This window comes from Scyliorhinus canicula, chromosome 2 (genome assembly GCF_902713615.1).
Source record: "Scyliorhinus canicula chromosome 2, sScyCan1.1, whole genome shotgun sequence".
NCBI classification, from domain to species: Eukaryota; Metazoa; Chordata; class Chondrichthyes; order Carcharhiniformes; family Scyliorhinidae; genus Scyliorhinus; species Scyliorhinus canicula.
Window position 1 is genome coordinate 65,122,964 of NC_052147.1, and position 24,247 is coordinate 65,147,210.

General features: G+C 42.0%; 2 protein-coding genes across 4 annotated transcripts in view; one reads left to right on the forward strand and one right to left on the reverse strand.

Moving 5' to 3' along the window:
- Nucleotides 1-17,076, reverse strand: LOC119954780 (trans-L-3-hydroxyproline dehydratase). Of its 2 annotated transcripts, XM_038780324.1 has the most exons (6): nt 16,564-17,076; nt 14,797-14,966; nt 11,460-11,582; nt 10,637-10,774; nt 8,819-8,876; nt 1-856 (listed from the first exon to the last, which is right to left on the reverse strand). In XM_038780324.1, exons 1-6 carry the CDS (start codon nt 17,045-17,047, stop codon nt 765-767), a joined length of 1,065 nt encoding a protein of 354 aa, XP_038636252.1. In that variant the 5' UTR covers nt 17,048-17,076; the 3' UTR covers nt 1-764. The 2 variants fall into 2 exon arrangements, with proteins under 2 accessions (XP_038636252.1, XP_038636260.1); XM_038780332.1 differs by lacking the exon at nt 8,819-8,876 and having other exon boundaries at nt 3-856; nt 16,564-17,074.
- LOC119954798 (jnk1/mapk8 associated membrane protein) overlaps nt 17,040-24,247 on the forward strand; it is a 16,534-nt gene continuing 9,326 nt past the window's right edge. Inside the window, exons 1-3 of one of the 2 annotated variants that reach the window (XM_038780349.1) lie at nt 17,040-17,162; nt 20,647-20,735; nt 24,088-24,242. In XM_038780349.1, the coding sequence (XP_038636277.1) occupies nt 17,159-17,162; nt 20,647-20,735; nt 24,088-24,242 (248 nt within the window). In that variant the 5' untranslated portion in view covers nt 17,040-17,158. The other variant, XM_038780343.1, reaches the window with a different exon arrangement.

The window sequence follows — 24,247 nt, forward strand, 5'->3', positions numbered from 1 at the left end:
TAACGTGCTGTCCTGATCTCCAGCTGTCTTTTTAATTAAATATGAGATATACAAGTTACAGAATTATGCAAGTTAACAATTATAAAAAAATAATCTGCATTTAATACAAATTTCAAGTTGTAGCTCTCATAATTACTTTCCCTGGTAGCAAAATGCAATTGAAAACCTTTTTATGTATAGAAATTTCACTTTTGAAATGATTGTGCTGATATTTAAAAACAGTGACTTTACAGGTTCTGGGTTTTCAAAGCATATTCCAAGGTTCAGATTAATAACTTCAATAGCAGCAAAAGTGCATTGTGACTCAATGGCAATAGAATTATTCTGCAGATAAACACAATTGTCAGATTGCACTGTATCCTCACGATTAATATTGCAGAATTTCACTACATAATGCACTAGTAACTAATGGAAATGCACATGGTGCAGATTGAAATATCAGTTTAGATTTACTCAGCATGAAACATTTCTAGTGTAAAACAGATTTTAAAAATCTTAACTCAATATTTGGTTCAAAATTCATTGTACATTGTAAATATTTTAACTTATGGTTTAGCTAAACGCATGATATGAACTTAATTATACAACAATAATTCATAATGCACACGATATTAAGATTCATATAAAGAGTGCTGAATTGCACTTGGGAAGAATGCATGTTTAGGACGCTAACATTATTAAAATACCAGTTTGATTCTTAAAGACAAATGATTGGATTTTTTTTGCGGCTTTATCGGAGAAGAAACCCGTCTTTCAGATCATCATCATCTTCCACGTAAAAGCTTGCTGTGCCCGTGTAATGTGCTTGTCCTGATACTTCCACTATAACAGCTTTGAAATCGCCACATTTTGTTTCCTGGGAAAAAATAAATTTTTAGCAGCCTTGTCACAATGTTGCTCATGGTCAGTTGGCAGATAATAAAACAGCCGTTGCTGTATAAATGTAACAGGGCAAGTGACGCCAAAGCCTATGCTATATACTAAAACTTTAATATCACTCCAACTTGGAATGTAATAACAATCAAAAATGTCCAGTCGACCCAATCTATCCTCCTATGATAACCCTGCCATTCCAGACATCAGTCTGGTGATTCTTTGTTGCACATCCTCTCTGGCACTCTTCCAGGTTAAGGACTCAAAAGCTCCAGTAGGCTTGTCAGTAGATTTCCCTTTTCTAAATGTTGACTTTAACTAATCTCACTTATATTTTCAAAGTGCCCTGTTATCACATATATAGACATTAGCATTTTACCTATTACTGATTTTAGGTGAAGCAGTCTGTAATGCTCTGTTTTCTCCTTCCCTTTTTTTAAATAGAGAGGTTACATTTGACACCCTCCAATCTGCCAGGTGTGGAACTTTGAGAGTACTAGCGAAACGCTGACCTGAAGAGAATGACGGCACTACTGTTCTTATGTATTGTCATATTAATCAAACATTGTGTAGGAGGTGAACTGCATACTAACACCTTAATGTACAAGTCTCACTCGTACGCCGAGAGGGTAAATAAATCCAGTTGTTGGGATTGTACACAAATTCCCAGATGTTTGGGGGAGGACATCCCTATTTGTGCGACCTATCCCATTCACTAGTAACGAGATAGCAGAATGGGCTCTAAGATGAAATAGTACAGGACGTGGTGAAGATACAGAATATGCTAGATTGGATATCAGCTGGATACGATATGAATAGGTTTGAGGGAAGGTGATGGCCTAGCTTTAATGTAACATGTCAACCGCTCGGTTTGATCCTTCTCAATTATACTGGAGTCCCAAAAGGAAGTATATGTTTTAAGAAACATAAAACATATGGGACCACTCAGTAGGCATGAGTCAGTGTGATCAGACCTTGAATTAGCAACCCTCTTGCATCTCACAGCTAAAGGATTATTGATCTTTGATTGGTCAGGAGTTGAAAATCAAACTAGTGGAGGCTCTTGGGAAGGAGATCCTATCAGAATAATGATGATTGATAGTAGAGAAAACCTGACCGCAAATAACGGCACATATTTTATCTGTGGCCATAAGGTTACCAGACAATTGGGAAGGCTCCTGCTATTTGGGATATGTAGTCCCTTATGTGCGCCACGTTCAGCAATTGCAGGACCATCCACATCATAGGACAACACAAAGTATTATGACATGGGCACAAATGCTGGGAATAATGATACCACCATTAGGAATAGCCACTAATGCATACGAACTACGTGAACTACAAGGCATCCTTGAGCAGGTATGAAATGGATGAAAATGAAAATCCCTTGTCACAAGTAGGCTTCAAATGAAGTTAGTGTGAAAAGCCCCTAGTCGCCACAATCCGGCACCTGTTCGGGGAGGCTGGTACAGGAATTGAACCGTGCTGCTGCCCTGCCTTGGTCTGCATTCAAAGCCAGCGCAGATAGCTAATGATACTGCAGAAGCTGTTAACCAGGTAGAAACTGAGATGTTGCCCTGCAGAATAGAATGACCCTTGATTTCTTGTTAGCTGAAAAGGAGCTCTGATTGGAAGTGACTGTTGCACGTACATCCCTGATAACGCAGAGAAAATTGATAATCTGGTGGATCACATTCGTAGAGAGGTAACAAGATTACATGAAAATGAGGGATGGGACTTTGGCTTTGAGTGGTTAGGATCATTCGGACAGGATCGTTCGGACAGAAGATTGTGTTCTGGATTATAATCATGATGTGGAGATGCCGGCGTTGGACTGGGGTGAGCACAGTAAGAAGTCTTACAACACCAGGTTAAAGTCCAACAGGTTTGATTCAAACACAAGCTTTCGGAGCGCTCCTTCACCTGAGGAAGGAGCTGCGCTCCGAAAGCTCGTGTTTGAATCAAACCTGTTGGACTTTAACCTGGTGTTGTAAGACTTCTTACTGGATTATAATCGCCATTGTAATCGTAATTGTTGTATGGTTGCTGTTTAAATGGTGTACAGGGTATTGTACAAACATGGGAACAGCCCTAGCAGCATTGCTTCCTTGGTACCAGCCTCATAACATGCAAGGAACTGTCATACGTCCGTTCCCCTTACATTCTAAATCGCTGGCTTTGAAAGCAGACCAAGGCAGGCCAGCAGCACGGTTCGATTCCTGTATCAGCCTCCCTGAACAGGCGCTGGAATGTGGCGACTCGGGGCTTTTCACAGTAACTTCATTTGAAGCTTACTTGTGACAATAAGTGGTTTTCATTTCATTTATTTTTTATAAATTTAGAGTACCCAATTATTTTATCCAATTAAGGGGCAATTTAGCATGGCCAATCCACCTAGCCTGCACATCTTTTGGGTTGTGGGGGTGAAACCGACGCAGACACGGGGAGAATGTGCAAACTCCATACAGACAGTGACCCAGGGCGGGGTTCGTACCTGGGTCCTCAGCGCCATAGGCAGCAATGCTAACCACTTTGCCACCGTGCTGCCCCTTCATTTCATTTATAAGCCACCCTTCTCTATGGAGGACATGATACCAGAACTGTTCCAGAATCTACAGAATTTTGGAAGATGACAACCAACATATCCACTATTCCCATGGTACCCTGGGATATAGATTATCAGGCCCTGGGGCTTTATCGGCTTTCAGTCCCATTAATTTCCTTCAATTCCTCCTTCTCACTAGACTTTGGTCCCTCAGCATTTCTGGGAAGTTATTGGTGTCATCCTCCGTGAAGACAGAACTTAAGTAGTTGTTTAATCGCTCTGCCATTTCCTTGTTCTCGATTATAAATTCTGCTCTTTCAGACTGTACTTCACTAATCTTTTTTCTTTTTACATATTTAGGGAGGCTTTTACAGTTCACTTTCATATTACTTGAAAGTTTACTCTTGATGGAAATCAGCTATTTCTGATAGGTAAAAGGCCATTTTAATGTAAATATTAAAGCCCAGTCTTTAATACCCATTTTAAAAGAAGTATTTCAGTATTCATAAAACACACAAAACACACAACTTACAACAGAGGTACAAAGCTTGACACATCAACAAACTAATTGAAGATAAAAACGGCATTTTTACTGACAATATGAATGGACTATTGTTTCAATGAACAGATTTCAAAGTAAGTTTCATATTAAGAAATGAGCTGTACCAGTAATCAAGATCAAGGTCAAAATAAGCACCATAGCAATATGAAGCCACCATTGTTCAGAATATGGATAAAGTGAAAGTCAGCAGAAAACCAGTAAAACCCAGACTTGATTACAGCACAGTAAAACATGAAACATTTAAAACTTATGTTGCACTTTGAGGATTGACAGTTAACCATCCAATCAAATGTATTTGTAACTCACCCAAACCAATTAGGACGACATAGAGGTATGGACAGATGGCCTCAGACTGATAACATTTTCCTTAAACACGAGAGTTCAGACAGCCATTTTCTATCCAGGTTCACTCTATACTTTGATCAAACTACTTGCTTCCTTATTTTCACCTTTCCACTCTAACTCTTGACGTTCGCGCAAGCTGTTTTGCTTTAAGCAAGAAACCACTTCTGTATTATTTTTGAAAGTTAAAATTATTCTACAAGTTACTTCTCTTTAAGTCTTTTGCTGGCAAGGCTTTATTGAGAACAGATTTAAGTTTCTCTCAATTGTAATCAGTAGAGGCAATAAAAGATTCTTACTTACATCTGAGAAGTGCAACTCAAATTTCTACCAAGTTCTGTAGTGTTTGCGAGACTGCACTTGAACAGCATGGTAGATCTCTACAATTCTCATACTCTATTTTTCCCCTCTTAATCCTTGTTTGCTGGGTTCAGAATTGCTCCCAACCCTCAGGTTTGATACTTCTTCCACCAACTTTATACAACTCCACTTTGGGTCCAATACTATCCTTACTTTCTTTTGTAAGCCATGGTTGAGCTGCTTTTCTTGTATAGATCTTTTCAAGAAGACCCTGTCCAATCTGCAGACTTGGGGTCACCTAGAGCATTCCAGTCTCCAACACGAGACCAACTTGCTTCTATTTTTGCTAATGTTTCTTATTCTCAGTTAAAACTATTTCTGAAATGACTCTCCACCCATACCCTCCTTCCTCTCGTGTCCATTGCTGGAAAGATCTATCCCCCAATTCACTTACAACTGCACTATCAAAATATCAACTATCTAACCTCTGGCCCTCTATTTGCCACAAGGTTTCCACAGCTCCTTATCTACTCAACTACACCCTCACCTCCCTAACCCTAATTTGGCCTTTCTCCCTGTTAATACTCTCAACTCTGCTTCTTTCAGTCCAAGGAACATAGACTTGAACTGATACGGCAGATAACTGGGCCAGCCATTCACCATCAGATCTGCTTGAATCATACAGGGCACTATCAGGTGCTGCTCTAAAGCTGCTCATTATTCCAGCAAATTCTGGAAAAAAAAAGATAACCCTCAGCTTCTTTTCTCCACTTTACGCTGGCCATACATTTGTGGCTCTTCCACCCTCACCTCCATGAATAAACGTGAAGAGCTCAGGACTGCTTTTGATGGTCTTGATCAAAGTGACAGTCAGCTGCCTATGCCAGAGGTAAACCACCCCACCTCATCCTTCTCGACATGTCAGAAATATTTGACACAGTTGACCATGCTATCATTCTCCAACGACGTCCCACTGTCGTCCAACTGGGTGGGACTGCTCTCACCTAGTTTCATTCCCATCTATCCAATTATCAGCAGACTCTCATTTGTAATGGCTGCTCTTCCCACTGCTGCATCATCCACTGCTGTCTCCCAAGGATCTATCCTATCCCTATTTCCCATCTTTGATAAGGTCCCTCATGGCAGACTGGTACAGAAGGTGGAGTCATAGGGGAACAGAGGTGAACTGGCAAGATGGATACAGAACTGGCTCGGTCATAGAAGACAGAGGGTAGCAGTGGAATGGTGCTTTTATGAATGGAGGGCTGTGACTAGTGGTCTTCCATAGGCATCAGTGCTTGGATAATCACAAACAGTGCTGTTTGTAGTACATATAAATATATAAATGATTTGGAGAAAAATTTAATTGGTCTGATTAGTAAGTTTGCAGATGACGCAAAGATTAGTAGAATTGCAGATGGCGATGAGGACTGTCATAGAATACAGCAGGATATTGATTGGTTGGACACTTGGGTGGAGAGATGGCAGATACAGTTTAATCCGGACAAATGTGAGGTAATTCAATTTGGAAAGTCTAATACAGGTGGGAAATATACAGTAATATACGATACATCGGCCAGGCATCGAGTATAAAAATTGGCAAGTCATGCTGCATCTGTATCGATCTTATTTAGGCCCCACTTGGAATATAGTGTTCAATTCTGATCGCTATACTACCAGGAGGATGTGGAGGCTTTGAGAGGCTACAGAAGAGGTTTACCAGGATGTTGCCTGATATGGACGGCATTAGCTATGAGGAGAGGTTGGATAAACTCGGTGTTCTCACTGGAACGATGGAGATTGAGGGGTGACCTGATAGAAGTCTACAAACGTATGAGGGGCGGACAGAGTGGATAGTCAGAAGCTTTTTCCCAGGGTGCAAGAGTCAGTTACTAACGGATATAGGTTTAAGGTGCAAAGTTTAGAAGAGATGTGTGAGGGAAGCATTTTACACAGAGGGTATTGGATGCCTGGAACCTGCTGTCGGAAAGTGGTGGAAGCAGGTACTATAGTGACATTTAAGGAGCGTCTTGACAAATACACGAATAGGATGGGAATAGAAGGATATGGACCCTGGAAGTGCAGAAGGTTTTAGGTTAGACGGGCAGCACAGTTGGCGCAGGCTTGGAGAGCCAGTTCCTGTGCCGTACTTTTCTTTGTTCTTCTTTGTACAGGCTGCGCCTCGGCATCATCATTCAGGAGGCACAGCGTTTGATTCCCAGGTATACTAACAACACCCTGCTTTATCGCACCACTATTACTAAATTATCAGACTTTCTCCAATTAAATTTTGGGAAGACAGAAATTATTGTTTTGTCCCAGCTCCAAACTCTATTCCCTCAACACTGACTGACTCCCTCCCCCTGGCAATTGTCTGACTAAACTAGTATGTTTCCAATGTTGGTGTCATATTTGACCCCAAGGTCAGCTTCTGACCACACATTCGGGCCATTGCCAAGACAGCCTATTTTCACCTCTGCAACATCACCAAACCTGGCCTCTGTCTCAATTCATCTTCTGCCGAAACTTTCATTCACTTTTGTTAGCTCTTGATTCAATTATTCCAATGCACTCCTGGCCAATCTTCCATATTTTACACCCCTAAATTTGTCACCCAAAACTCTGCCCCCCCCCCGTCTTAACTTCATAAAATTTATAGTGCAGCAGGAGGCCATTCAGCTCATCGAGCCTGCACTGGTCCTTGGAAAGAGCACCCTACTTAAGCCCATACCATCACCCTATCCCGCAACCCAACCAACCAAATTAGCATGGCCAATCCACCTAACCTGCACATCTTTGGACTGGGGGAGAAAACCAGAGCACCCGGAGGAAACTCACGCACACACGGGGAGAATGTGCAGTCTCCGCACAGTGACCCACATCAGAAATCAAACCCAGGTCCCTGGCATTGTGAAGCAACAGTGCTAGTCACTGTGCTACCGTGTCGCCCAACTTCACAAGGTTCTATTCACCTAATATCCATGTGCTTGTTTGTATTTGCTACCAGTCACAAAATGTCTTAATTTGAAAATTCTCATCTCCCCATGGTCTTTTCCCTCTCTATCTCTAATCTCTCCAGTCCCATAATCTTCTGAGATAACTGCATTCATCTCATTCTCGCCTCTTTAGCACATCTCACTTTAATCACTCCACCATTGTTGGCTGTGCCTTCAACCACCTGGATCCCAAGCTCTGGAATTCTCTCTCTCAACCTCCCTTAAAACACTCCTTAAAAGTGCCGCTCTGGCCAAGCTTTACATCACCTGACCTAGTATTTCCTTGTGTAGGTCAATGGCATAATTCTCCAGTGAAGTACATTGGGACATTTTATAGGTGAAAGGTGCTTCATAAATGTAAGTTGTTTCTTGTTATTTGTTGGTCCGTCATTTTTGAACTATATAGGTTTACAAATGGCTGTTATTAACGCTGCTATCTTATTGGACAAATTCTCAAGAGTTCACACACCAAGATCTGAAAGCATTAACAACTTCAGATTTATTCAAACTAAGGAAAGCATGCATCCCAACACAAAAACGAAGGCTTGGCCATCTCTGCTGTATGTGGCAGTACAGAACTTTATAAATTTGGTCTACATCACGGTTCTGTATTTCCCTGTTTACCTGTACCTTTGACTAATTTTGGTAACTATGATATTTTTTACATATTGCATTGCTTTCTGTGTATCCTTAATGAAATTTTTCATAATACATTAGATTTTTAATTAATTGTAAACTACTTTTGGCATTTTCAAGGCCAGCTAGATTGTTTGAAGTAATTCTCACACCATATAAAAATATACTTGCTCCTTATTGCAGCAGCCTAAACCTTTTCTGCCATGTTTAGTGAGTAATTGGCAGCTGAGTACCTCCATCTTCATGCCATTAGATGTATTTCACTGCTGAAGCCGTCTTTGACGTTCTGTTACAACACTGTCTGTATCTACAGCAGGAGAGTAAATCACAGCTTTTGGATTCTGCATTTAACAGTCCATGTTTACACTCTGCTGTCTCTTTATTCCATAATGGTGCATGCTGCTCGCGTCATTGTTATTAATACAAGGTCTCGACCAGAAAATCTAAATATTACCCCTGGAGTAAACATTTAGGGTCTTTATATGAAGGCAAAACATTCATTTCGTGCACTGGTGAAATACAAATTTTTGCACATTTAACTAGTTTTTCTAAATTTGTGCCTACCTGAAAAAAGTGCAATTCTGCTTCTTTCCATGCATTTGATAAGGTTCCACACGGTAGGCTATTGCAGAAAATAAGGAAGTATGGGATTGAAGGTGATTTAGCGGTTTGGATCAGTAATTGGCTAGCTGAAAGAAGACGAGGGTGGTGGTTGATGGCAAATGTTCATCCTGGAGTTCAGTTACTAGTGGTGTACCGCAAGGATCTGTTTTGGGGCCACTGCTGTTTGTCATTTTTATAAATGACTTGGAAGAGGGTGTAGAAGGATGGGTTAGTAAATTTGCAGATGACACGAAGGTCGGTGGAGTTGTGGATAGTGCTGAAGGATGTTATAGGATACAGAGGGACATAGATACGCTGCAGAGCTGGGCTGAGAGGTGGCAGATGGAGTTTAATGTGGAAAAGTGTGAGGTGGTTCGCTCTCACATCACATTTGCTTCTCTTGCGAATCACTTGCAATCTGTTCTAGCTGCTTTGATAAAAATTGGAAATATTTAAAAATGCTAATCAGCAGCTGGTTTTCCTAAAGTGCTGGGATTATGCAAATCGTCTGAATCACACATTGTCACTTGGGTGTTTCCTAATTGCCTTTTGTACCATTAGCATGCTTATTCTGTCAACATTGCCATTCACTAGTATTTAAGAGACACTTTTAGGGATTAGTTATTGAGCATTTGTAGCATTCTACATGCCACATCAGCACGTTGTCTAATTTATCAATTTAACTTTTGTACGAATGACTTTGCCACCTTATCCTAATCCTGCAGATAAGAGAGTGAAACACACTACGCACAAGGAGAAAGAATTGTAGTGTTGGTTCAGATGCATTTCTGGGCAGTATATTACAATTTTTGATTCAAGGCAGATTGAATGAAGTGGACTGGACAGACCTAGGTTTACTGCTTACTCCATGTAATTCTCAACTAAGTGAAAATGGAGGTCAACGTACTGATTATAGAATCCCTACAGTGCAGAAGGAAGCCATTGGACCCATCAGGTCTGCACCAACCCTTCGAAAGAGCACTCATGTCCACGCCCCTTCACACCCCGCCCCATTCCCGTAACCCCATAATCTAACCTGCACATCCCTGGACACTAAATTGCAATTTTGCATGGTCAATCCACCTAACCAGCACATCTTTGGACTGTGAGGAAACCGGAGCACCCAGTACAGACCCAAGGCTGCGATTGAACCCAGATCCCTGGCGCTGTGAGACAGCAGTGCTAACCATTGTGTCACCGATGATTAAAGGCTGGTTAAATTTAAATGCTTAGTGCAAAAAACAGCTGAGAGGATAGTTGATTTGGCTCCCTGGTGACATTACAAAAAATAACATTGAAACGATTTCCAGGTAATGCAATGGAAAACTTTTACCAGATTGCAGTGTGCAAAATTTAAATTGCATAAGACTTGAGTGCCACATTGCTGCAAACTGCATTGTATTTACTGTCTTAATAAATTAGATAATTTTGTGCAAGATTCTTCTTTAACTTTGTAATGAAGAAAAAATCTTCCTTTATTCTTGAGAGATTTGGAATCATTGTTCAAATCTTGTTTAAAATAATTGCATCAATTAAGAAGATTAATTGGAAGAAAATCTTACATGAGCAATTAAATGAAATTTCCAATAAATTTAATTTCTGAAGCTTAAGTTCCTACAATTTATGCCGAATACTGTAGAGTGATGCTATAATTTCTAAATATAGTAGTTGTAGACTGCTTAATTCAAAATATAAATACTGCTAACTGTTCAGGTTTGGGTTAAAATGTGCGGAGTATTAGGTTTCAAAAAGCAACTATATTTATAATATGTCAATCACCTCTATAGCTTTTGCTGTGAAGAGCGAGCTTGTTGGACCACTCTGAAATGTCCTGGTCTGATTCAGATGAATTAATCCTTTGTGGTACTGCAGTGCAATACGAGCTGTCACACCCGAGCCACAGGGACTTCTGTCAACCTAATCAAGATAAGTTAAACAAAAAAATGTCCAAAATGTTTTTATTTATGAATCATATTTGATCTTTTTAACTTTCAAATGTTTTCCTCAACTGCATTATAAATAATACGTCTGGACCAATTATTTTGACCTTGAATATTAGAAAGTATTAAATGTTGATAGACAACATCGCAAGAATGCGAGGGTGCAAGTTCCAACTGTTGTTCAGGTGGCAGTCAGCTTTGTTTTAATCATGACCCTTCGTGTTTGCAGTAGAGCCACTCCAGTGAAAATGGCAATTTCTCCTATAATGGATTTCGCTGGAGCTGCCCCGAGTGAGGAAGAAACCGATCAAGCGCAGGAAAATAAGACATGATCAAAATCGTCAAATTTCAACTGAGTTCATTAATTGCTTTTATACATAGATATTAACTGAATAGGTCTGGAGCGATACGTCCATTCCCATTTATTGTACACAAAATGTGATGTACATTTTGATCAATAAACTTTTACTAATTAATCTTTCTTAAAACAAGTCTGATTGGGAATCGCGGCAGAGAAATTGAGCAGATATTTCGTGACACTTTATAAGTAGGTCACCATGAAATCACTAAAGATCGCACAATGTTTACACTTCAAGACCTGTTCAAATGTGTGCAGTATGTTTATTGTAACAATGTTTATTAATCATAGTTACTTTATCTACCTGAGCATCTGCAAAAACACAGATATTTGCTGTTGGCTCTTCAGAAAATTCATCTTTTCCATCAGTTAATATGGTGCCATAGAGGAAGGCAAGATCTTCACTGTCAGGGTGGTGGAGTTTAACCTGTAAAAAAAATTATTACTGAGTAGGGTTTGATATTAACTTATTGGATCAACTTATTGGATCAATAGCAATAGTTCTTCTCCGTAGATATCAGCAGCGTCAACTGAAATGAAATGAAAATGAAAATCGCTTATTGTCACAAGTAGGCTTCAAATGAAGAGGCTGTTATGGGAATTGAACCATGCTGCTGGCCTGCCTTGGTCTGCTTTCAAAGCCAGCGAATTAGCCCTGTGCTAAACAGCCCCAGCTGTGCTAAAAGCCCCAGCTAATTTTAATATTTATCATATTTAAGTGCTCTTCAGAATCTCAAAGTGTGTACCAGGTAAATTAATTAGAACAAAAATAGTTAAATCAGGATTAAACAAAAAAATAATAAACCCGATGGTAGATTTATTTGAAGTAACGCATCCTTCAAAGGCCAAGAGTGGACTGAGTGTGAATTCTGGGCATACCATTTTGTGGGTAATGCCTCCTGGTGGAAATGGTTTGAACTGACATTGAATGACACCAATCTGCTCAGTTGCCCACAGAATAGAATTCTTCTGCACACACTGGATTATTGGACTAAACGTAAATGTAAGTAGTATATATGTTCCCTGTATTATTTTTAGAAATGAAGGAACCACATCTATTTTTTTAAATTCAGAATTCTTCATACATCCCTGGAGCCTGGGGAGGGAAAAAATGACTCGAAAGGGAAGGAGAGCTCTTTCCCACCAGAATTAACCTGTCAAGATTTAATGGGCTGGACTGTACAGAGCGAGGTGGGGAACATACCACCCCGCCCTTGGTAGAAAAGTCGGTCACTTTAAAAAAGGTTGCCATGCATGGAAAAGAATCATAGAATCCCTACAGTGCTATTTGGCCCATCGTGTTTGCACTGACCCTTTGAATGAGCCATGGCCACTCCCCCATACACCCTTCCCTATCTCCATTATCCCCATAACTCAACCTGCATATCCCTGGACACTAAAGGCAATTTATCTTGGCCAATCCACCTAACCTGTACAACTTTGGACTGTTGGAGGAAACCGGAGCACCCGGAGGAAACCCACGCAGACACTGGGAGAAAGTGCAAATTCCATACAGAGTCACCCAAGGCTGGAATTGAACCCAGGTCCCTGTGTGGCAGCAGCACTAACCACCATGCTGCCCTGGATGTCCCACCCTTGAGAGCTGCTAGCCAATCTGATTGGCTGACAACTGAGTTGTCCCACAACACCAGAAGCAAATGGTGGCCACTGCTAGGACCTTAAGGGATTCCCTGGGAAGTGTCATAAATGCAGGACTAAAACGTCAGAGCTTTTTGGGAAGGGAAGAATTAGGATAACAATAAGAAGGGAAGGTTGGGAGCTCAGGTCGGACAACATCTTTGTTAGGCAGAGATGCCCTTGATGTGCACAAGGCATGCCCCAAAGACGTGATTATGGTGGTGATGGAGGTGGAATTAGACCCTTAATTGGCCTCAGTAAGCCAATGAACAGGCAGGCTGGCTGATGCCTTACTTGCCCACTACGATAAGGGACAATTGGAGAGGGGGAGGTGGACTAGCTGTCACATTTTACATGCTCCGACCCCGTCTCAAACATTCTGGCAGGCAGAGCTGTAAAATGCCCACACTTCTGTGAGCAGTAGTGCTCAGTGTACATTAAGGAATTATTTCATTTGGTGGTTTCATGCATGCTACTGATGGATATTTGTGCCAGTCAGCTTTCAAACAGAATGAATTTTGTAATAACTGCTGAATTTCCATCCAAATACACACTAGTAAAATACTCCATCCATTTGCTAAGCGTTGTTTGGAATATCTTTCTGGATCGCAAAACCACGTAACAATAGTACTGCATCTGACGATTTAATACAGTTCATATAAATTTTGAGAGTTCACTGGATATTCATTGACATTTTAAATCCAACTGGAAGGGGTAGGTGAAAAATGGGAATCACTCTTTCAGCTCATCCAAATAGGGGTGACCGGAATGGCGGCACTGCGGCTAGCACTACTGCCTCATGGTGCTGAGGTCCCGGGTTGGATCCTGGCCCCGGATCACTGTCCATGTGGTGTTTGCATATTCTCCCCGTGGGTCTCACCCCCACAACCCAAAAAGATGTGCAGGATAGGTGGATTGGCCATGAAAAATTGCCCTTAATTGGAAAAATAAATAATTAGGTACTCTTAATTTTATATTTAAAAAAACAAATAGGGGTGACTGGCAACCTATGCCTGGATCACAATTAGCAAGATGAGCCCAGGGCTCAAGAATGCAATTTGAAAAATGGGTACACAAACTTTTGTAGGAACAGACTTGGATCCCAATTTGGTATTGGGTGGCGATTTTTCACAATTTAGCTTCCAAGCAGTCTTCATAATTTAACACAAGAGAAAGATATTAATCCTGATGTAGGGGTTTCACAGAGAATTAATACTGCTGCAAGACCCATAGGTTATCAGATATTACAATCAGAGTAAGAATGCAAGGGAACACAGGCCAGCTGATCAGACAGAGATGGAGTTCAGTGCAGAGAACATATAGCCTGGTATAGCCTAGGGAAAACAGTTCCAAAGTGATGTATTTGTATTGATGTGAAGATTATTAAAATTAACTTTGATTTTATGCCTGGTTAGAAACTTTAAATTGTATTCCGTCAGAAACTGAAAAATTCAATCCTGATGCAAATAGTGGTAACTCTCTCCAAAATGTATAAGTACAGACTGTGTTAATGCTTTGTGGGATATTCAGAAGTATTTCAACCAGATCCTGGTCTTAAATAATGGATTAGTGTCAAGCTTATAAGCGTCGTCGGCGTACTTAGGCAAGTTATGACAATTCCAAACCAGATCACAGATCTGCAGCAGCTTGACATCCTGCATTGTACCAAAATGTGTGTGAAATTGTTAAGACTTTTGTGTTGAGTTTTCACAAGTGTCTGATCTGTCAAGGTTGAACATAGAACATATTGGATATTCGCCCAAATTTTCCTTAAGAGCACATTTTTGCCCTTCAATTAGGTCTGTGTGGTAGAATTAAGTAAAAATGTTTTTAGGCGCCCATGAATGCCATCACTACATTCTCAGTTTTGTTGAGACAGGAGGGGGTCTATTCTTGAATTAAAAAGACAACATGCCTACACTTTCAGCATCTGTGAAAATGAGGGGGCAAAATAAATTTGCAATTAGATTGATCAAGTCAGAATATTTGGCTTCTTCACGTACCAGTGCTTTCACAGCATTAGTTACAGTTGCTGCTGCATCTACAAGATCCCAGGTCCTGGAGGAACAAACATCCAAGCCAAAATGATCTGCACTCACAAATGCATAAAAAGCACCTCCATATGCAATATCCACCACAATCTTCCCATGTCCTGGTACATCAACAGAAACATCTGAAAGAGAGATCAATAAACTTGTACTGTACATTGTATAGTACCTTTATAGTGGCTCTGATCTAATGCACAGATTCTGCTAGTGAGTCCAAAGTGAAAATGCTGGAAAATGTCAGGTCTGGCAGCATCTGTAGGTGGAGAAAAGAGCTAATGTTTCGAGTCCAGATGACCCTTTGTCAAAGCTTTGACAAAGGGTCATCTGGACTCGAAATGTTAGGTCTTTCCTCTCCCTACAGATGCTGCCAGGCCGGCTGAGACTACCAGCATTTTCTCTTTGGTTTCAGATTCTCGCATCCGCAGAAATTTGCTTTTATTCTGCTAGTGAGTCTTTTGTTGCATGTCCAGGAGACTGGTGCAACACCAAGAGAAAAAACATAAATAACAGTTTCCAACGCCCGAAAACATTTTAACTTTATTGAAGGCACCAAAGATGTTACATGGGTTTGTTTATGACATGATTCTCGACATTTGGCACTGAGCATGGACACTTGTGAACAATTGTTTATGAATTTAAAATTAATGGCAGGAAAATTGTGTACATGGTGCACAAATTTCCAAGCCAGCTACAATTTGGAGGGTAGATCTGTGCCAGGAGGAGGAATAGCTATTTTTTAAAATGAGGTGCTGACATATTGAAGTTCCAACGCAGTTAATAACACCAAAAACAGGCAAGGAACTAAATGATCCCACACTGAATTAATCACAGAAAATATCTGTATTCCTACCCAATCCATGACAAACCAGCAGAGAAATGCACCCTTGAGTTCTCGGTCCTCAATCCCGGTAGTGCCCAACCCATGTAATACAGGAGTCAAGGTTGCTGTGATTGCAAGCACCATCCACACCAAATAAATGATCAGAGATGTGAGGCATGTGACAGAAAATGTTGAAAACACTCAGCAGGTCTGGTAGTATTTGTGGAGAAGGAAACAGAGTTAACATTTCAGGTTGATGGCCTATTTTGATGTCAGCTCATTGAGCTGAAACGTTAACTAACTAGGTTTCCTTCTCCACAGTTACTGCCAAACCTGCTGTGTGATTCTAACATCTTTTTTTTAAATTTTAGATCTGTAGCATACAAAAAAACGTGAGCAGCACAGCGGTTAGCACTGCTGCCTCACAGCACCAGGGACCGGGGTTCAATTCCAACCTTGGGCGACTGTACGCAGGTTAGGTGGGGTTACGCGGATGGGTGGTAGGTGGGGTTACGCAGATGGGTGGGAGGTGGGGTTATGCGGATGGGTGGGGGGCAGGTGGGGGTTACGCGGATGGGTGGGGGGCAGGTGGGGGTTACGCGGATGGGTGGGGGGCAGGTGGGGTTACGCGGATGGGTGGGGGCAGGTGGGGTTACGCGGATGGGTGGGGGGCAGGTGGGGTTACGCGGATAGGTGGGGGGCAGGTGGGGTTACGCGGATGGGTGGGGGGCAGGTGAGGTGCTCTTTTGGAGGGTCAGTGCAGATGCGATGGGCCGCTTGGCCTCCTTCTGTACTTGTAGGGATTTAATGGATCCACCCTGGGACATTAAAACAGCAGTTGACTACAGGGTGTATAAAGACTGCTGCTGCAGAGTCGTGCCCAGCTCCCCTCGCACTCCCACCTGTAGCGAAGACGAAGGCGGGGACGCTGTGGAAGCGGACCCGGCCGCTCTTGCCCTTGTCGTACTGCACGAAGGCCCGGACCAGGCCGCAGGGACAGTGGATGTTGACCTGACTTTCGGGGGAGCTGGGCTGGGCGATCAGCCCGTAGTCCAGGGCGAAGCGGCCGAGCGCCAGGACGGCGTGGCCGCACATGGTGCTGTAGCCCTGGTTGTGCATGAAGAGGACGCCGAAGTGAGCGTCCGGCCGCTCCGAGGCCACCAGCAGCGCCCCGTACATGTCCGAGTGGCCGCGGGGCTCGAAGAGCAGCCTCCGCCGCAGGCCGTCCAGCCGCTCGCGCACGTAGCGTCGCTTGCTCAGGATGTCCTCCCCCAGCACGGGAGGGAAGCCGTCGGTGATGATCCGCAGCGGCTCGCCGCCCGTGTGCATGTCCAGCACCGACACCGCGGCGCCGATGCCCGGCGGCGCTGTCAACGGCAGCTCCATCCGGGCTCCCACTGACTGGGGCAGCGGATAAAGGTCAAATCCGCCGTCACCGGAAGTTGGCGGTGAGCGGAACAGGAAGTGCGAATCTGGAACGGCAGCTGGATCTGAGGAATGGGTAAGGAGAGCGGCCAGGGGGGGTCCTTCCCCTGTGCGGGTAGCGGAGGCAAGACAGGGCCTCACCCCGTTTAGTTGATGAGTGAAATGGTCTCTGTAGACGAGGCAATTCAATAGACATTTAAACTACACGAGCCGCCTCGGAATCTGGATTCTTTCCGAAAATAAACAAGCTATAAGGAAACCCTGTGTCCCACTGTCCATTCCAGTCCCCGCGGCATCAAGCGCATCCTTAACATGTATTTAGAACAAGGTAAACCGACCAGCTTGCGTTTCTTTTTAACCTTTAAGTGCTCTGAAATAAATTGACAGGTAACTGATCTCAGAATCAAGCTGCACCTGCCTCACTGGAGTCCCAGCCAGCCCGCCGTGGCAAATCTGGTCCCAATGAATTGGCTTGGCTTTGCTGATCAGAATTGCAGCTTTCTGGTCGTGTCCAACTCACCCGCAGACTAATTAGACATCTTTGTAGAATAACTTGACTGTGTTTTATTGCAGTGTAACTCTATTTTACCAGTTCTCGCTGTTATATTTGAGTCACTAGTGATTCTGTAACCGCAGTTGTGAATTGAAAATACAGGCATTAATGATGCTTTTCCACATATCTCAAATGTCCCAAATCACTGCGCGCTTTGAATGACTTTGTGTAATGATTTGTTTTGAAGGGAAACCCGAAGATTTGCTTTATAAAAGGCACCGTATGATATAAATTCAAACTGTTGTCAACATGCTAACCATATTACACCCGTCAAGATTCCAAAGCCAAGAGATGAAAGACATAAACATATAATTTACTATTAGACATAGTGTAGAAGGAGGCCATTTGGCCCATGGAGTCTACACTGGACCTTGGAAAGAGCCCACTTCAGCCCACATCTCTGCCGCATACCTGTAACCCAGCAACCCCTTTTGACACTCAGAGCAATTTAGCATGGCCAATCCACCTAACCTTCATGTCTTTGGACTGTGGGAGGAAACCAGAGCGCCTGGTGGAAACCCACGCAGACACGTCGAGAACATGCAGATGCCGCACAGACAGTGACCCAAGCCGGGAATCGAACCTGGGACGCTTGAGCTGTGAATGACAGTGCTAACCACTGTGCCACTCAACTGGCTGATATGTGAGAGGAGTAAATTAACTGGTGTGATTTAGGAAAGTTTGTTTTGAAGTTGTTGTTAACAGGAGGCTTGGAGCAATGCAGATATGTTTCACTTTGTACATAATTTGTACCACGCCGGCCTCCTTTGAAGTGATTAGCACATACAGTGCAGAAGGAGGCCATTGAGTCGGCACCGACCAACTTAAGCCCTCACTTCCACCCTATCCCTGTAACCCGATAACCCCATCTAACCTTTTTTGGTCATTAAGGGCAATTTATCATGGCCAATCCACCCAACCTGCATGTCTTTGGATTGTGGGAGGAAACCAGAGCACCCGGAGGAAATCCACGCAGACGGGGAGAACGTGCAAACTCCGCACAGACAGTGACCCAGCAGGGAATCGAACCTGGGACCCTGGTGCTGTGAAGCCATAGTGCTAATAATTTGTGCTGCCCAGATTAATACTGGTGTTATTTACCTGATCACTTATAGAATATCAAAATTAACTGCTCGGTGGAGATGGCCTGAGATTTTATGTGGAATACTGTCAGATGGGATTGTGGAGTTGTACTCATTGACCTAAATAGATTATTGTGGTAATGGAATTATTCTCTTTTTGTAAGGACAGTGGAACAGGCTACCATTATATAATTACTATTAATGCATCACCAAGTTCTGAGGTTTTGTCACATTTCATTTGTTTAGCATAATAAATATGTAAGTGTTTGACTCCTGCATCTGGAACTGCCGGATGTGCACTGCCAATTTGGTATTTCCATACTGTCCTTCTTGAAGGCAGAGTTTGCTGAGTTGAGAAGTGCTGTCAAAGTAACTTTGATGAGTGACTGCCGTCATGCTATAGATTTTGGACCCTGCTTGCTCAGTGTGTTGGTGATGAAGGGGAAGGATATTAGGTCCAGTAGCAGAAATACTGCTGTGCCCTCGAAAATGTTGAACTTTTCTTGTGTTGTCCCCAAGCCCTCCACTGAGATTTGTCATGCTCTTTGTCTGACATTCAGTATTGGATGAGCAGAAATTGCCCCCAATTAATATTGGGAAAATATAAGCCACTGGCTTCAGTTCCCACCACAAGCTCTTATTCCCTCGCCACTGATTCCAACCCTTTCTTTGGATATTGAGAATTAACCTGACAGTTCACAACCTTGGCATCCCATTTGAATGAGAGCTAAGCTTCCACATTCATTTACTGACTGCATATACCCTCAATTCTTGCCTACTCCAATTTCCATAACATTCTATCTCTGCTTTTGCATCAGTTCATCTGCTGCTGAAACCTTCAAGCATGAGCTTTCAACCGTTGGAATTACTATACCAATGCTCCTCTGACTGGCCTTCTACCTGGCACTCTCTGTAATCTCGGACCCTTTTTCGAACTGGTAACGAGTCTTGTACATGCATCACCCCGATGCTTATAGATCTATATTGGTTCTTGGTCTGGCAACATCTTTTTAAAAATTCTCAAGCTTGTTTTGGAATTCTTCATATCTCCCTATCTCTATAACTTTCTCCACCCCTAAAATCCTCTATTATCTCTGTACTCCTCCAATTCTGGTCTCTTGCACAACCATAATTTTCTTTACTCCATCATTGATGGATGCGCCTTCAGTTGCCTAGGATCTAAGTTCTGGAATTCTCTCCCTAAACCGCTCCACCCCTATGCACTCGTATGTCCTAATACCTCTTTATACAGTCCAGGTCAATGTCTGTTTGATGATCCTCCTGTGATGCACTTTAGGACATTTCATGTACAAGTTGGGTGTATTGGCCATGCTAAATTGCCTCTTAGTGTCCAAACACGTTCAGGTTAGGTAGGGTTAAGGGGTTAGGGCGGGGCAGTAGGCCTGGGTGGGGTGCTCTTGAGCTTTTTTGTGATGATTATTGCCTGCCATTTATGTGGCCACAATTATTATCTGCCATTTTTAAGCCCAGGCCTGAATATTCTCCAAATCTTAAAGGAGACTGGAAGGAATGCTTCACAAAGAGTTGAATACTGTGAAACTTTCAGCAAATAATCCCCATTCCTGACCTTATAAAAGAGGAAGACTTTGTTGAAGTATCTGCAGTTGCTTGGGTCATTGACACTTCCCTGAGAAACTTTTGCCATGACCAACCGGGGCTGTGATGAGAGCCCTCTGACAATCACACCAATTTTCCATTGTGCCAGATATGACTGCAGTCACTGGAGTTGTTTTCCTTTTGACCACTATTGACTTTTGCTATGGTTCCAAGATGCTATACTCAGTAAATGCTGGTTCAATATCCAGTTCCTTATAAATGGTATACATAAAATATTTTTTTACCATCTTTGCAGTAAAATTAATTTAACAGTTGAAGCAATCTTTTTTTTGTGTTAATGATTTCAGATGTTGAATTAATTTGCCCTGGGTTATACTGTGGAAAATCAATAATAAAAAGCAGAAATGATAGTCAGACGCAGTATGGAGACTGTGGGGTAAGTTATTTTGCATTTCTTGCATACAGTAAACTTATAGGGCTCAATAATTATTGGGTCGGATTAGTATTTAAAGAACACTGCCTCCTGCTTTGTAATTGGATGACAATTACTACCCAAGCAACTGTTCTCTATCCAGGATATTGTCATGTAAGAGTCCCTTTAAGAAATGTGTGTTTCTCAAATGGCAGCAGTGATGTCAGAGTGTGGATGGAGCTGGCTGTTTTTCTGTCTTTCACTTTCATTTTGAGCTGAAAAGCTGTTTTGTGGCTCTTTAGTTTTGTTTTAAATTTGGAGAAGCTGCAGTCACAGCAAGATGTGTATGAATCTTTACAAGCTAAACAATGTTTATTTGGTGATTTCAAAGTAACTGCTCTCAGTAGAGAATTTAAACCTGCTGTCCTTATGTAAAAGGGTTTTTGTCTTATGGATGTTCAAAGGAAAGATTTAAGGGTTACTTATAGAGTACTGTATTCTTTGGGGGGGGTGTATTTGAATTAATGGGTGCTAAGATGTTCACTGCATGTTTTTTAAATGTTAACTGGGTTCATAGAATAAACATTGTTTTTGTTTAAAAACACTCTTAGTGTTCTGTTGCATCACACCTGTAAAGTGGGCCCTTGTGTTCTTCTAACCAAAATATGTTTAAAGTTGCAAACTTCATGATACACTTTGAGGTTCTCTAAATTCTGGACCATGATAATATTAGAATTCCTACAGTGCCTATCTGTAAATTATTGCTAATTCATGCAAAATAGCTTAAAAACAATGGCTGACTGTTCATCTTTTGCATTTCAATGTAATACCTAATCTTACACTGAGCTATTTCATTCTTGTAATACACCCTGGGTAAAAGGAGCTGTTGGATTATGTTCTTATGTTCTTATGTAATGACAATTGTAATTTGCGCTTTCGTTGACCAAATTGTAAAAAGGTAAACTTCAGCAGAAATCTAGCAGAGCATTAAAACAGACCGACTGCTGCATTAGAACGAAGGAAAGCGTCTTGGCAGAGACTCCCAAAGACCCAGATATGGATAGAGCTGAGACAAAGAGAGCTGAGACAGAATCGGCCCATCCAGTCTGCACCGGCCGTCTGAAAGAGCACCCTACTTGGGACCACTCCCCTGCCCTATCCCCACAACCCCACCTAATTTGCATATCCTTGGACAGTGGGTGGAAACCAGAGCACCCGGAGGAAACCCACGCAAACTTGGGGAGAAAGTGCAAACTCCACACAGTCATCCCAGGCCAGATTTGAACCCGGGTCCCTGGCACTGAGGCAGTCGTGTCAACCACCGTGCCGCCAAATAATATATATTCATTAACGAGAATGGTTTATTCTGCAAATTATTGTTTATTATGTGGGACATGCATTGATCATACAATCTTAAATCTATGCTTCATTACAAACCTGTTTTCTACTTACAAATGTACTGCTTGGACTCTGGTACATGTTTACTTTTTGGAGACTAAAGTTTGCAGTTAGCTTTCACTGTACATTTGCAAGTTGGATTTTTCAAAATGTAGAGCTAATGACTCATTTGTATACAGAATTCAACATGCAGTGCTGCAGCATATATTTAAATGAAATATATTATAACTCAGTAATTTATAAATCACTCTCTATCCAGGTATGTTTCAAGGAGCATAATTACATGTTCCGAGCAGACTTGTAGATTGGATGACTTGAATGATAAGTAACTCATCCTGGAATTGAGACTGAGTCAGTGAATACCCAGGCAGTGATTGGTTTCTGGATTCAAACTACAAGTATTCAAGGCGATGTCAGGCGACAATTTTGGTGAAATTACAAGATTTGAAGTTTGAGTTCAGAAACAAATCAATTGCATGTTGTTCAGTTACTTCACTACCATCCTGACCTAATTTCAAACCCCAGCTTGATTTTTTTCCCCCTCCTTCACATCGTCACCTAATAATCCTGGGAAATCCCTGCATCGGGTTTTCTTGCTAATTCATGACAAATAGCTTAAAAACAATGGCTGACTGTACATCTTGTAATACTTAATCTTATACTGAGCTATTTCACTCTTGTAATACACCCTGGGTAAAAGGAGCTGTTGGGTTATGTAATGACAATTGTAGTTTGGGCTTTCACTGACCAAATTGTAAAAAGGTAAACTTCAGCAGAAATCTAGCATTAAAACAGACAGGCTGCTGCATGAGAACGAAGGAAAGCATCTTGGCAGAGTCTCCAAGACCCAGATATGGATAGAGCTGAGACAAAATCGAGCACCAAGGTCACTATGTTTTCCTTGCCTGGTGCAGCAACAAAATGTTTATAAACTGACGAAAGTCTTGAGTGTGGGAGGTCTGAGATCTTGACAGTCTGACCTGGCTTGAGTGGTATGAATGAGAATTCACACGGTTATTAATCTGTATATACATATGCATCAATATTGTAAGTGCAGTTGCACTACCTGACCACCAGGGGGAGTAGCTCTGGGAGTACTCGAGAGTTTGTACTGGGCTCCTCCCTTGGCTCCGCCCAGGACTCCTCCCCCTGGAGCTGCTGTATAAAGATCCGTGCCACAGGGTCAGCCAGCCAGTTCACCGAAAGTTCAACGGCTAACAGGCTGGCTCTGTTGTAAGTATATTAAAACCGCTATTCTAATCCTACAAGCACGTGTCCGTAGAATTGTTGGTTCTAACAAGTGGGCAAATGGGTAAGTTCCATCTTTTGTAATTGGACTTCAAATAATAGGTAATGATTGTGTTAAATTGGCCTCTTTGCTGTGTAAACATTGAATAAGAGATTCCCTCTGCACCGAGATTGTAGAGGTTTTTTTATTTGTTCATGGAATATGGGTTTCACTGGCTAGGCCTGCATTGATTGCCCATCCATAATTGCCCGAGAAATGGTAATCTGCCTTCTTGAACCACTGTAGTCAAGGTATTGCAGGAATACCCAAAGTGTTCTCAGAAGGGAGTTCCACGATTCTAAAACAGGAACGACGATATAGTTCCAAGGTATTGTGTGTCACAATGACTAATTCAATGGTATCTGGGGCATCCCCAGGAAGTAGTTAACTGGAGATCTCGCTTTTACCCAGGGTGGAATGATCATGCTGTTGCACTTTAATCCTATTGCTCAGACATTAATACGTGTCAAGTCTTAATATAACTACCATCATCAATTGGCATTGTCACTTTGAATCATTTTAAAAATTGAGATTGAAGGGATTAAACTCTGTTACCATGAATGCTGACAGTTGAGAGTTTGCAATATCTCTCCAATTCCATTTATTAAACGTGGAAGAGTGTGGTAACCTAAATATTTAATATATCTTAATGAAAAGATTTTTGATTTATTAAAAAAATATCCTCTGTAGGTATGCCCAAGAGGGGAAAGAGCGGATGATGCGAAGTTTTGCCGTAAATGTGAGGATTCGCCAGAGCTATATGACTGGCTGTATCTTGGCTTCATGGCAATGCTACCCCTGGTTTTGCATTGGTTCTTTATTGAATGGTATTCGGGGAAAAAGAGGTTAG